Here is a 12,570-nt window from a genome sequence, read left to right on the forward strand (position 1 = left end):
CCTTTCTCCCTTCCACTCCCTAAACTGCCACTTTAGTCGTTCCTCCCTTAGCTACGGTGTTTTGCTACATCTCTTAAGCTGGCTCTGATGCTCTCAATAAGATCTTCCATGAGCTGATTTAACACATTAATCTGGAAGAAAACTGTGTCATTCTTGTTGCTGGCTTTGTTTGCTCTCAGATTACTGTGTTAAATCAGGTCAAGGGAGGGACTGAGAGAAGTGGAAGGAATACACAGCTAGGAACGTGGCAGGAGGAGAGAAGGGAAGACAGCAAGTGACGAACTGTTAAATGGCTTATCACATCACGTGAAAAATCTTTTGGGTTGGGGAATATTCTAATCTGCTGTTTAGCACGTGCATGGCCTCTAAAGTAATTAAGCTTTACCAAATGCTCTTGTGTGGGTTCTGCATAGCTCTTTTCAAGTGTTTCTAGGGAGGCATCTCTGTCCCTGTTTCTGGATGTTTCTTTTTGTATATTACCTAACAAGTCTGTTTCCTGAGTCTGAAAATCCCCTGCAATCATGATTATCCCAAAGGGTTCCACATCTCCAATATCTTCTGGATAAGTCATCTTTCATCCCAAGCCATGGGATGACTACCAGGCACACATGATGCAATGATGAACTAAACGAGTTACGTGGCAGTCAGCTCAACCTGCAACTATACCACAGACATCAGGCAAACTTGCATACTTTGTTTTGTATATAGCATTTATAGACTAAAACAAAATAGTGCTTATAGACATCAGAAAAAAACTGGAATCAATCCCACTGACGGGTATGGTGAGTCTTTCAACGCAAACAAGGTTATTCTTAGCAAATCAGATGGAAAGGCTCAGCATTTTCGGCAGATTTTTCACACTATTCTCAAGTTGCCAGTCCTCACAGCTGCCAGTCCCATGTCACACCCTTATACGCACAGGCATACTGCAAGCCTGATGAGAGGAAACTGGGTAAGAAAGCATGAAGGGCTGAGAGGTACTAAAAAGGCTAGCGTATTTGGTGTTAATCAGGAAATGCTGCTAGCTTTAGAGTCCATTATTCATTCATATCATGCCGAGATTTTCATGAATTTTTTAAACCCTACGTCAATTTACCATTCACATATCAGTAAATTCAATCCCAAAGGAAGCCCTGTAAGAACAAGCAAGAAGGAGGATACATTAAGGAGTAAACCTCTCAGTACTCATCCCTTCTCTGCATACTTTCACTAGTCCTCTGCTACTTACAACATACAGCTGCAGGCATTCTACTGCGCAGATTTTTGGTCTGACCCACTGCGGCTGACACACTGTAAATGGCCCTAGCAATAATAATAACATAATAATATAATAAGAAGAAATTATGTGACTTGGTGAGCTTGGTTTGCTGCACAAACAAAACAGAGGAAGAAATTTCAAGCTGTGGTAAATATTAAAAGCCAACACCACTATCAAAATCCTTCCATCAGACATTATTACTTCCCCAGGAGGGCTGGCAGAGTGGAAAGCTGCTTGGAGCTCACCTCCCATAAGTACAAAACCTAGTAGCATCGCTTAAACTCTGGATAACAGTGAAACTAAGTTGAGCTGTTAGACTCTGCACAAATGCGTGCTCTCCATGTAGCTCTTCCAGAGACACATATGTGGGCAGAGCACATAAAGGGGCCTGTGGCAGCTTCCCTCACCACAACTGAACTCATCAGAGCTTATCTGACTACCTCCTGTTTCAATCTAGCATCACTGAAACTAGATCCAAAACTCCAAATCATGCAAATTGTCAACCAGTCATCGGAAATGCTTATCTGCCTATGTTTTGAAAAGTGATATGGGTGGTCACTTCAGTTTTACACCCCTTTGTTTTAGTACCACAGCTTCCCCTTTTACTTTTGTATATTTATTGTATTTATGTCACAAACAGGAAGTAACAACTTACAGGAACGATTCTTGTTGGCTAAAATTCACTCACAAGCTTTCTAAAAGTAATACTCACACAACAGTTGGTTTTGCTCATCCGCAGCAAACACCTCAAGTACTATTATGGCAATCCCAGGCACCAAAGAAATAAACATCAAGTAAACAAAGACCAAAAAAAAAATTTCAATCTGTTCCTGTTTAGCAAGACAAGTAAATATATGCTTTAACAAAACAAAATGTCTCATTGCCTTCAAGTGAAAGCACTTTGTAAAATCTGGGGCCAAATTTGCCTGCCAGGATGGAAGTAGGCAATTGGGCAGGTTCAGTCTTATGCTGACAGCACTAGCACCAGTGTCACGACTTGCCCGTATGTGTAAGAAGAGAACACAACTCCTGAACACTCTGAACTGAGTATTTGCAAAATGTGGCTGACATCAGTGTACAAACAGGCATGATAATACTTTCTGTGCTAAAAGCTGGGGTCCTCATCCTCACTCTGAGGATCGAAGTCTGCTACACAGCTGTACTGTGGAATCTTGACAGGTAGAGAGCTGCGTTTTTTTAAAACTAAAACACCAGCTTCTGGACAATCGTGGGCAAAGCTGTAGGGAAAAGTAATAGTATTGATCTGCACTGTTAATCTGAACTGCATCTCTATAGACTACATAGATCATTTACAATTATCAGTTACCTAATTGATTTCTTAACTATTATTCTGACTGATTTAATTCCAGGCTTCTTCAAAATAGAATTAATTGTAAATTCTTTCCTAACAATCAAAAAAAATTCATAGCATACCTTAGTACCTAGTTTTAGCTGGTGCGCAACAAGATCACAGGAGTCTGAGCTGTCAGAAGTTTGGGTGCTGCGAAAGACGAGCATTGTTTTGTTTTATTTCCAAATTTGGTGACTGCAAAGAATTTTTTTCTGACTTCACAGCAACCATTAGCAGGTGTAGTAACCCTAGCTGTAGAGATGTAAATATGTTTTCCACATGTCTGTCTTTCAGATCTATATTTTAGTTTTACAGACCTACAGTTAACCCACAAAAAAGCGGGCATCCTCATTTTAGAGGGAGGCTGGTTGTTGGAAGAGATCTGATCTGTCCAGATGGCATCTCCTGTTTACAGCTAGCTTTCTTTCAGTTCCACTTCGCATACCTTCCCCTCTTAAACCCTCTCATAAGCTATCATCCTCTTTGTCCCCAGTGAACTTTCTGTAAGTTCTCTGATGATGCATTAAGATACTGTGCCTCTTCATTTCCTTGCATTTCAGCATTAATTGTAAAGCTCAGCTGTTGATTTCTATATTTTATGCACCTGAAGTTAGATGAGATGGATCTAACCCATTAATGTTTCCCTAAAAAGAATTCCACTAAAGTTTTAGACCTTAGGGCCCACAGCCTTTCATAATTCATAAATGCCTGTCTCTCACAAATCACCTGCACAACTGGTCCTGCTGTCTCTCACAGTCAATACTGGCACAGAAGGAGCTGATTGTTTTTAATGAGAAGTGTATTGCTTGGTCAGACTCTTGCACTGCTATCAATTACCCTGAAATTATCTCCTTTGGCTAAACAGAATCAGTCTTCCATTACCTTCCATTAACCTTCCCTGGTTAATGAAATTACATATATACAAAAAACAAAACAATATACCTTATACTATGGCTAGACTGTTCTGCAAAATGTCAGGCTGAAAAAGAGCACATTGATTTAAGTGATGCGATAGACCAAGCTCTGTACCAGTGTGTTTTAATCTCTCTTCACGAGCCTTCTGAATCCCACACCATGTGCAGCTTTCCTTTGAAGGACAGGGTCAGCTTGAGCAGATATAGAGCTCTACTCCCAACTAACGGGTTACTAAGGTTCGTATACTAAGATTTGTGTGTAGCCATCTTATAGGAGGGCAAATATTAAGGGTTTAATTTTAATAACACTTCTAGCACGTATTTCAGCACTCTTTAGGGGGTGCAGAGGAAGGTACAAGAAATTGTGGCATGTCTTAGTTCTAACTTACCTGGAATCCCTGTCTAACACATCAGAATTCAGGCCTTCAGAGTTCACCTTAGCTTGCTGTTTCACCATTTCCTCGTGTTCCTTCAGGCACAGATAATACTAAGAAACACCATACATGTAGTTTACTGCTTTACTGAAAGCCATTATCAAATTTAATATTACCGTAATCCTACAGAATATGACATATTTTGTCACAGTAAGATCAACTGAGGCAGTAAAAAAGGCCTAGGAGGGACTTTCCTTACCTTCATGTTAGGAACACAGTAGTCCAAGAGAGCATCACAGAAATGGTGTCCTACTGACTCCAAGTCCTTTGTATTGAAATGGGTGCTTCGTCTCTGGCCTGCAGCATCAACAGGGGCAAGTCAGAAATGAAAACGCCAGTCATATTGCTGACTGCCAGCTGTGTTACGTTCAGGATGGTGGTTGACAGCAAACTCGCATATATTTCATTGAAGGATGCTCGACAGGTCTATGACTGCCAGAGTTTTATACAGATGATATTACAGATCATAAACAAATGTATCCACTCAGAGGGGACTGTCTTTCTTTCTCACCATGCACCCACACAGCAAGGCTCTACATTCTCTTCCAGACAACTGATTCTTGCACGACTGTTTTCACTTACTGCTTTTAATTTTCCATCCACTGGTATGTTTTGTGTATTTTTATGATATATATGTAATAGCAGCAGTGGCCTGAAAGGTCACTAAATGGATGCCCTAGTTTTGGTGTTTTTTCCAACTCTCATCTTAGATCATCATTCATTTCTACCCAATAAGATAGAACACCAACAAGGGGATGGTGGCTCAAACTACCATCTTCCCTGGAAAAAACAAAAATACAGGTCTTGTTTGATGATTCCTACTAAATAGCCATGGGAAAACTGGCTCACCCAACTTCGAACCACAGACAGAGGCTTCCAAAGTGTAGCTGTTGCTGATGCCCATCTTCCACATTACAACCCGACCTGTGCCTTCTTTGCTCTTTTGTACTCTGAAACGGCAGTCTGGGAATGAGAACTTAAAAGAGAAGTACAACGTTTGCTTTTGAAGTAAAATGAAGATGCAATAATTTCATTTTAACCCTGAAAAGTTTTCTGAGTCTTTTTATCAGGTAAACAAATGCAAGTTTTCATGCTACCTTACTTGAATATTGCACTACATAATTCATAGCAATCACTGTCATTGCTGGTATAACGGAAATGTAGGTGAAACAACAACTCTCTGAATAGAAGTTTATATTCCTTTTACAAGGACTTCTGAGACTTCCGCAAATCTTTTTTTTAGGTGTCTGTATTTACTGTTTCTAAACGAGCCTATACAGACAAATGACCAGCTGACTTATCACAAATCTTGATTTGGTACTAACACACGTATTTAATAAAACTCGTAATAGCTCTTCTCTCATGAGTTAACAGGTCAACAGTTTGATAATGTAACCTATCTGGAGCTCAGAACCACTTTGATATCTGAGTATAACAGCTTCAGCTGCAAGTATGCTAGTAGGTTAAGTTTTCCATTTTTATTTTTTTTACTGCTGAACCTTTGCAACCTCTCTCTTTAAAAGCAGCTTGCTCTAGTCAGATTTTGCTGGAAAAGAGCATCATTTAAATGCAGTCGTTTCCTACTAAAAAGTTATTTCTTTTCCATTTGAAATACCTTAGACAAATCGGGTGATTTTGACATAATTTTCAACAGGAAAATTTCAAAACTAGTTAACCTGGAGAAATATTTTCTAATTTTCTTAATTTCTTATTTGCTCAGTTGTTTTTACTTTTATAATATATTATAAAGCTACATCTAACACATAAATATGTAATATTTAATGCTATTTTTTTACAATGTAAAAACAAAATGCAGTTTTACTTTGACATTTCCAAATTATTTTTTTCATTATTAAATAAACATCTTAAAAAAATGTTAATTTTTTGACCTAGTTCAGCATGATCTATTTTGGAGTGCTGGAATTTTCAACGGAAATGATATTTCAAATTCCTACAATCTGCAGTTTCAGCCAAGCAAAGGTTATTTTACTGGACAAATTGCAGTTTTTCAGTGTATATGATACTTCTATAAAAAATCTGGGATCCCAGTGGGTGTCTGAAGGTTTAGGTGAAGTTTCTAGACAGAATTTTGCTTACCTTATCTGGGCAGATCTTGCTCAGCAAGAGTGGAAAGACACGTGGATGCAAATTTGGTGCTTTTGCCTGCTGCTTTCTTTCACAACCATACAAAAAGACATTCTTTTTTCTGTTGTGACCATGGAGATCACAATACAAAAGAATGTCACGTTCCTCCATCACTCTGTAATATGGGACAACATAGAATATTTTACTAAAAGCGTTGTTTTTTCTTTCACCTCAGAAATGTAAGTCTGAGCAAATAAGTTGCAGAATAAACATCGAAGCTCATGTTTAACAAAAAGAGTAAAAAAATCAATGAGTTCATACTCTGAGCTTTAAGTTAAGCCTTTGGTATGCTAATCATAGTCAGACTGCTCAGTTCCCTGCAGGATCAAAATACTTGTCACAGTACAGCATTAAGATATAAGAGTGTATGCATCTGTAGTCTTCGTCTACTTGTTCTTAAGTTTTCACCGGTTAGTTATGTTCACATATTTCAGAAGCTGGACACCACCTTTCAAAATAACAGGTCCTCAATTTTGATTTTTTTGTTTCATGTAATTTCGTCGATCTCCTTCTGTCCAGTAACTGCATGCATGGTGTTTTTCTTCCACTCTCCTCTCCTCTCTGTCCTTTTAGCCGTTGGAACCTTAAGGATCAGTTATATACATCCAAATCTGTAGATGTGTACTAGAGCATGCTGTAGGGCTGAAACACCCTATTCCAGTCCACAGCTCTTTTGCTCTTGTACATATGCTGAATTATACATGCTTTACAATTACGAGATAGAAGCACAAACAAGCAGCTCAGAACGATGGAGTAAATATTCTTCCCCTTGAATTAAGGGCAGAGACATTAATTTTTACAATGTGTTGAGATTCTACAAGGCATTGCCACTTGATTAGCTTTTTAAAGAAAATTTCCAGGAAGACATGCTCAGGTTTAGCTACCCACACCCCCAATGACCAGTTCCTGTTAAAGCAGAGTTTTATGGGGAGGATGTGATGGCACCAGAGCAAGTCATCTTGGGGCTTTCCTCTGGGTGGGAGTTGGAAATCCACGGTGGAATTAAAAAGGAAGCAATAGTAAACACATCTGTCTTAGCTGACAGTAGCAGAACACAAGCTTGAAGATCAGTAGCATTTCAGCACAAATTAATTAATGTTAATTGCAGTGCATTCAGAAGTGCATGCTCTCTTCATATAATAAGCCAGAGAGAGGGATTCTCATAAAGAAGGAGAGGCACAATGCTCATCATCTTTATGCTACCTACATGCCAAAATATTTATTTGAAGGAAGACAGGTTTTATTTAAAACAGGTTGTAACTAGCACTTCATGAAAAACATTACATCTACTAATTTGGACACTGGCTTCTCACACAATAGTCTACTGTGTGAGAAGGCTTTGTTTAATGCCAGAAGGTTCAGTTTAATACCCAAAGTATTAACGTCTATGTGACTAGAGGTCTGCATCAGAAATCAAACATATTCGTAGCAAAACATACAGCACACTTGACAATCTTCTCTGTCAAATGGACAGCTGGGTTCTATTCTGAACCTAACTGCATTCTGGGACATGGCTGTACGCCAGAGGAGAAGAAAATGATAGAGAAATTAGAACTTTAATTAGTAGAACTTGGCAGTGGGCAGAAATATGTTGAAAATATTCTGAAGAAACCTCTTTAACTTTGGAGTTATAACTCTCAACCAGAAAAGAGAACTTGTATTACAGGAAAACGTGCAAAACGCTATGGGGGGAAAAAACACTCTGAAATGCAACACAGTGTAAATGTAAGCACAACATAAACAAAACAGTCCGAAATTCTTGGGTGCAGAGCAAAGATGTGAATAATACCAAAACAACACGGGACAAACAGAGTCACATTACCATGGAAACACTGGAAAGAAAAATTATTTATCTTAAAGGGAAAGAAAATGAGGTTACCTTTTGATCATGTTTCGGGTATACCAGATGGAAGGATAAAAGTCCTTCAGGTTAGATTTGTATTTGCGGTTCAAGTCCTGACCTGCTAAAGAGCAACGGTGATTTCCCACAATGACACCATCTGGATTCAACATCGGTACCACTTTGAAGACAAAATTGTCCCGGAGCACTTGAGCATTGCCTGAGCTGCCAAGAATGTAATCCAGAAAGCCTTTCATTATCCAGGAACTGTTAGTTTCCCCTGGATGCACCCTTGCAGTTAATATCACAGCCTTCTTCTTTGTGTCCTTGCCACCTTCCTGGGGGTTGGTGATTGTTAAAACATATACTATGTTTCTTGCCAAAGAATGGCACAAGATGTGGATCTTGCAGAATTTGGACTTCACTGGATCTTTAGAGATGGCTACCAGGTACTCCTGTAGGTTGGAGTAGGTGTAAGGATAGCAGTGGGCAAAATAGCAGGTGTCTCTGTTGTGAGGGAACTGAAATGTCCAAGTGAGTGAGAAATACTGCCGTCCACCTTGGCCTGCACTGTTTCTGTAATACTTAATTTCATTCCCTGTCCTCCGCCAGCCAACGTTGTGTTTCTTGGCATCAGCTTCTGAGTACAAGAGAGGGCGCATCCCACGTTTATATAGGCTGTTGGGCTTGGTGAAGTTGACAATGGTGAAGCGATATGGCATTCCTGCCTGAGTGTTGCTTACTTGGAAGTAGAACCATTGCGTGTATTTGCTTGTGTAGAGGTCAGTGCGCAGGGTCAGCTGGTACTCAAACTCATTACTGGCAGGCAGGAAGAAGACAAACAGTTGTGATGCCGGTTAGCACTGCAGTAAGATGCTGCATCACATAATGCAGATCGTCATGAAAAAGCACTCTGCAGTGAATCAGGTATAAATCTGGCAGATTTACACCATCAAATCAAAGTCTAGGCCATGGCCGAAAGGGATGTCTAATTGGACTGAGTCTGTCAACAATGCAACTGCTGGCTTCCTTAGGACTTTTAATAATAATTAGGACTTTAAAAAGACCTCTCCACTCTAGGCTTTAAAAGGAAGGACTTAAGAAAGGTATGTGAGTTTGCATAGGTGATTATCACCTATAGAAACCATTTGACACTATGCAATGGCTATCAGATCATCTCATGTGAAGACTATTTGAAACTATTTTCAAAACTTATTCAACCAGTTTAATGGTTGAAAACAAACCCAGAGTAACACATCACGTTCACAGACTGATAGCAGGCCACTGATAATAACAGCTCTGAAAATAACTGTCTTAAAAAAAAAAAAAGAAGAAAAGACTAGAAACTTACACTTTGACCACTTTCTGCAAATTCCCACTCTCAAACCGTGCTTCAAAGATCAATGTGTTGTCCCCGTTCTGATGGAGGATCTGCTTAGAGGGGCAGAGTCCTCTCACTCGAGAATACACAAAACCAGAGTCTTTGTTAGCTAGTGGAAAAAAAACAGAACAGATGCCTTTATTGCAGCCTGAGTCATTTTACGGAAGATATGCATCCTTCTAGAACTTCCATCTAGAAATGGGCAACTGCATGCAGCTGAGCTTCAAGGCATATCTTGAGTAAATGCCAAAGAAATTATACAAAGATTTTGCTGTCCATTCCTTCTTAACTTTATGGATTTAGGGCAGCCTAAGATCTGACTCTATCTTGGAATTGCCTGTGTCTCTCTGTATGAGACAAGGGCAATTCATATTCTGTACTCAGGCAAGACAACTAAGTTAAGTGGAAAGACCGTAGGTCCTAACTCCCTCAGGTCTCTTCATCAATTAAATGGGCAACTTCTCAATTCAGAAATCACATGCAGCTAAAAATTGTTGCCATCAGGTTATTTTTAAATCTCTATATTCAATTCTTCCTGTCTAGAGGAAAAAAGATAACTCCCAGACTCCCCCTTCACATTTTAAGTGATGTTTTCACATCACATTTAGCATATAGTTTGAGCCCATATCTGCTTTTGCTCTGTTCTGCTACCTTGTTCACCGTTGCTCAGATGAGAGGCTCACAGGAGCACAACTGAACTTTTTATTACATTCTTTATTACCGGAGTTCATTAAAAAACCAAACTGCTAGATTTGTCATCAGTAAGACTTTACTCTTGCCTGAGAAGTTATTATTTAGGTTCCAGAATATTCTTTGCTTAATTTTAAGGGGCAAGGATCCTCTGTTTACAGAAACAAGGCAATAATTATTCTTAACATTCATTTGTGTTCTCCGCATTCACGCTCACTATAGTGGCAAAGCTCTTTGCTGTGAAGGTGTAGAATACTGCAGCAATCGAAGCTTCTTGTCATCTCCAACTGTACCCACAAAACGGACAGAGAAGATGTGCCTCTTCTGCCAATAGCTGGGAGCCCAGAGACCCTGCTGCTGAATTCAGCATAACCATGCTCGTGACTCTGGCTTGACCCAAACAGTGCAGGAGCTGCACTCTGACACTTGGGGCCAGCTCAGAGAGAAGTAGGACAGGTGAAAACTGCAAGTATTCCACACTGCAACTGTGTACTGTGAGAACATCGGTTTCACACTGCTTCTAATGGACCGACCCATCCGATCTCACAGAAATGGCAGAAATTCCCTGCTAACAAACTTTCTTACTGGCAAAACGGAGGCTGTATACTGGTAGCTGGACACCGATTGCCAAGCTGTTGTATTCTGAGCTCTTGTATTCTGGCTTCTCTCTAGCTCCTCAGTGCCAGATGCAGCTGATGAGAAACTGCTGCCCTACCACACTGTCAAATAAGGGGGACTGATCTTGTACCATACAACACGACTAAAGCTGTGCAGCCTCCATTCAGACCAGAACTGCGTCTGCCCTTGCTTCAGGTGACAAGTGACTGTGGCTGTGCTACAGAATTATTCTGAAGCAGTCTCTCTTATTCTCTGCTGAACCATGGTAGTGTTAGAGAAGTGCTGGCTACACCATTCAGGGAAGTTACCTGAAGATTCCCATGAGTCATTTCTTTATCCTTGAATCACTGTTGCCATGCACAGAAGGTGCCATATTCAGTGTATTCTTCTTAGTGACTTAAGTTACTACAGACCCATACAGTTTTTCATTAGACAAGGAGTGTTTGCTCTCCTGGCTGGGAAACCCACCTAAATGATTACTTTCTGTATGGCTGAAATTCCACTCACGGTTTCTCTCCCCTTCAATTCTTGCCTTATGCTCTTCCTTAATATCAGGGAAGAAAAGTGTTTCAGCAGTAAATCCAGTAAAATTGTTTGTGGAAACATCTGCCTCAGTCAAATGCTATAGAATGAAATGCATAGAAAAAAAAAAAATCTGAGATCTCCATCATGATATTTTGATTTTTCGTCACTGGAGTCACTGCTGGAATGTATTTTTCCCTCCCAAATTAGATTTTAGGAAGGCCGTAAGAGCTCAGCAGGAGGTAGTTCCTAGTCACACAGTAGCTCCCAGCTCCTGCTGAATTCAAATTCAGTTGGAATCCAGAGATGAGAGCTTCTGTTCACCTCAGCATACAATGGCTCCTTGTTATACGTTAGTCAATCTGTGGTTCTCATGCCATAACGCTGCATGAGTGCGGATCCCTGTCCTACCCTACAGAACTTCCCTGTAAGGACAATTTTAGGATTCTTTAGATTAAATTTATTGGCCAGGTAACTTAGATGCCAAAGCTACCAACCTGAAGATTTCCATTGCAGGAACAGAAAGGGAAAGATGAACTCCACAGGGCTCCAAGGTTCTACTCCTCCTTCCACCTGCTCCTGTTCCCAGCTGGCCACAGCAGGCGAAGAGCCTGGCAGCCCAGTTAACGCAAGACAAGCAGAGAAGGGGAGGTAAATGCTCCAGAACTCTGAAGTTCTCTGCTTCTCTGTGGGTCTTGCTACCAGCCAAGCCCAAGGCTAGGAGGAAAGCCGCTCTAGTTAACGGCTGCAAGTACCTGCATTCTGGCAAATTGGAAACTTCTGCTTGCTAACAGCAACTGACAGAAATGATTTGTACTGCTACTGAAATTACACTTCAAATTCAAGGCAGTGAAAGTACTACTACAGTCACTTAAAAATGACCATGTAGTCAACAGAAGTGACTGTCACTATCCATGTGCCTAGGTACCCAGTCTTCATAGTCATAGCAATGAAAGCTAGCACTGATTTCCTAAGGCTGCTGAACAGTTGCTACTCAGGAATCTGCTAACTGCCTGTAACTGCCTGCAGAAACATCATTCCTTAGGAGCAGAAGGGAGAACTGGCCACTCCTATAGGCAGAAGTTTTCTCTTTCTCAGTTAGGAAGTTTCATTTGTAAGGTCTGAGAACCACGGTACCAAAATACACCCTTTACTAGAGAATAATATAGGCCAAAACAAGAACCACTTTCAGTCACATGTGTGTGAAGTTCAAGTCAGTAATAAAGTATATGGAAAGTTGGACATTTAAGGAACAGCAATTAAAAGGTAGCAACAGAAATCACCATCTTCGTTTTCAAAAAAGGCAGGAAACTGGGACTTGGAGTGTTTCTCCCTACCTTTATCCCTTCCAGACAAATAAATAAATTAGCAAGCCAGTTGCAGAGGACAGAGGTTCTTTTCCAGCCACAGAGCTGTT

At 40.3% G+C, this 12,570-nt stretch overlaps 1 protein-coding gene across 12 annotated transcripts in view; it reads right to left on the reverse strand.

Annotated features, from left to right (window-relative positions):
• AGBL3 (AGBL carboxypeptidase 3) overlaps positions 1–12,570 on the reverse strand; it is a 30,942-nt gene that overhangs the window by 10,023 nt on the left and 8,349 nt on the right. For 5 of the 12 annotated variants that reach the window (XM_068939177.1, XM_068939192.1, XM_068939184.1 and 2 more), the window contains 8 exons: positions 9,294–9,432; positions 7,982–8,761; positions 6,055–6,217; positions 4,807–4,933; positions 4,157–4,254; positions 3,913–4,010; positions 2,693–2,759; positions 1,971–2,012 (listed from right to left, as the gene is read on the reverse strand). In XM_068939177.1, the coding sequence (XP_068795278.1) occupies positions 1,971–2,012; positions 2,693–2,759; positions 3,913–4,010; positions 4,157–4,254; positions 4,807–4,933; positions 6,055–6,217; positions 7,982–8,761; positions 9,294–9,432 (1,514 nt within the window). The remainder of the gene's footprint in view (positions 1–1,970; positions 2,013–2,692; positions 2,760–3,912; positions 4,011–4,156; positions 4,255–4,806; positions 4,934–6,054; positions 6,218–7,981; positions 8,762–9,293; positions 9,433–12,570) is intronic. The other 7 variants (XM_068939207.1, XM_009677573.2, XM_068939218.1 and 4 more) reach the window with 3 other exon arrangements.

Source organism: Struthio camelus, chromosome 1 (genome assembly GCF_040807025.1).
Source record: "Struthio camelus isolate bStrCam1 chromosome 1, bStrCam1.hap1, whole genome shotgun sequence".
NCBI lineage: Eukaryota > Metazoa > Chordata > Aves > Struthioniformes > Struthionidae > Struthio > Struthio camelus.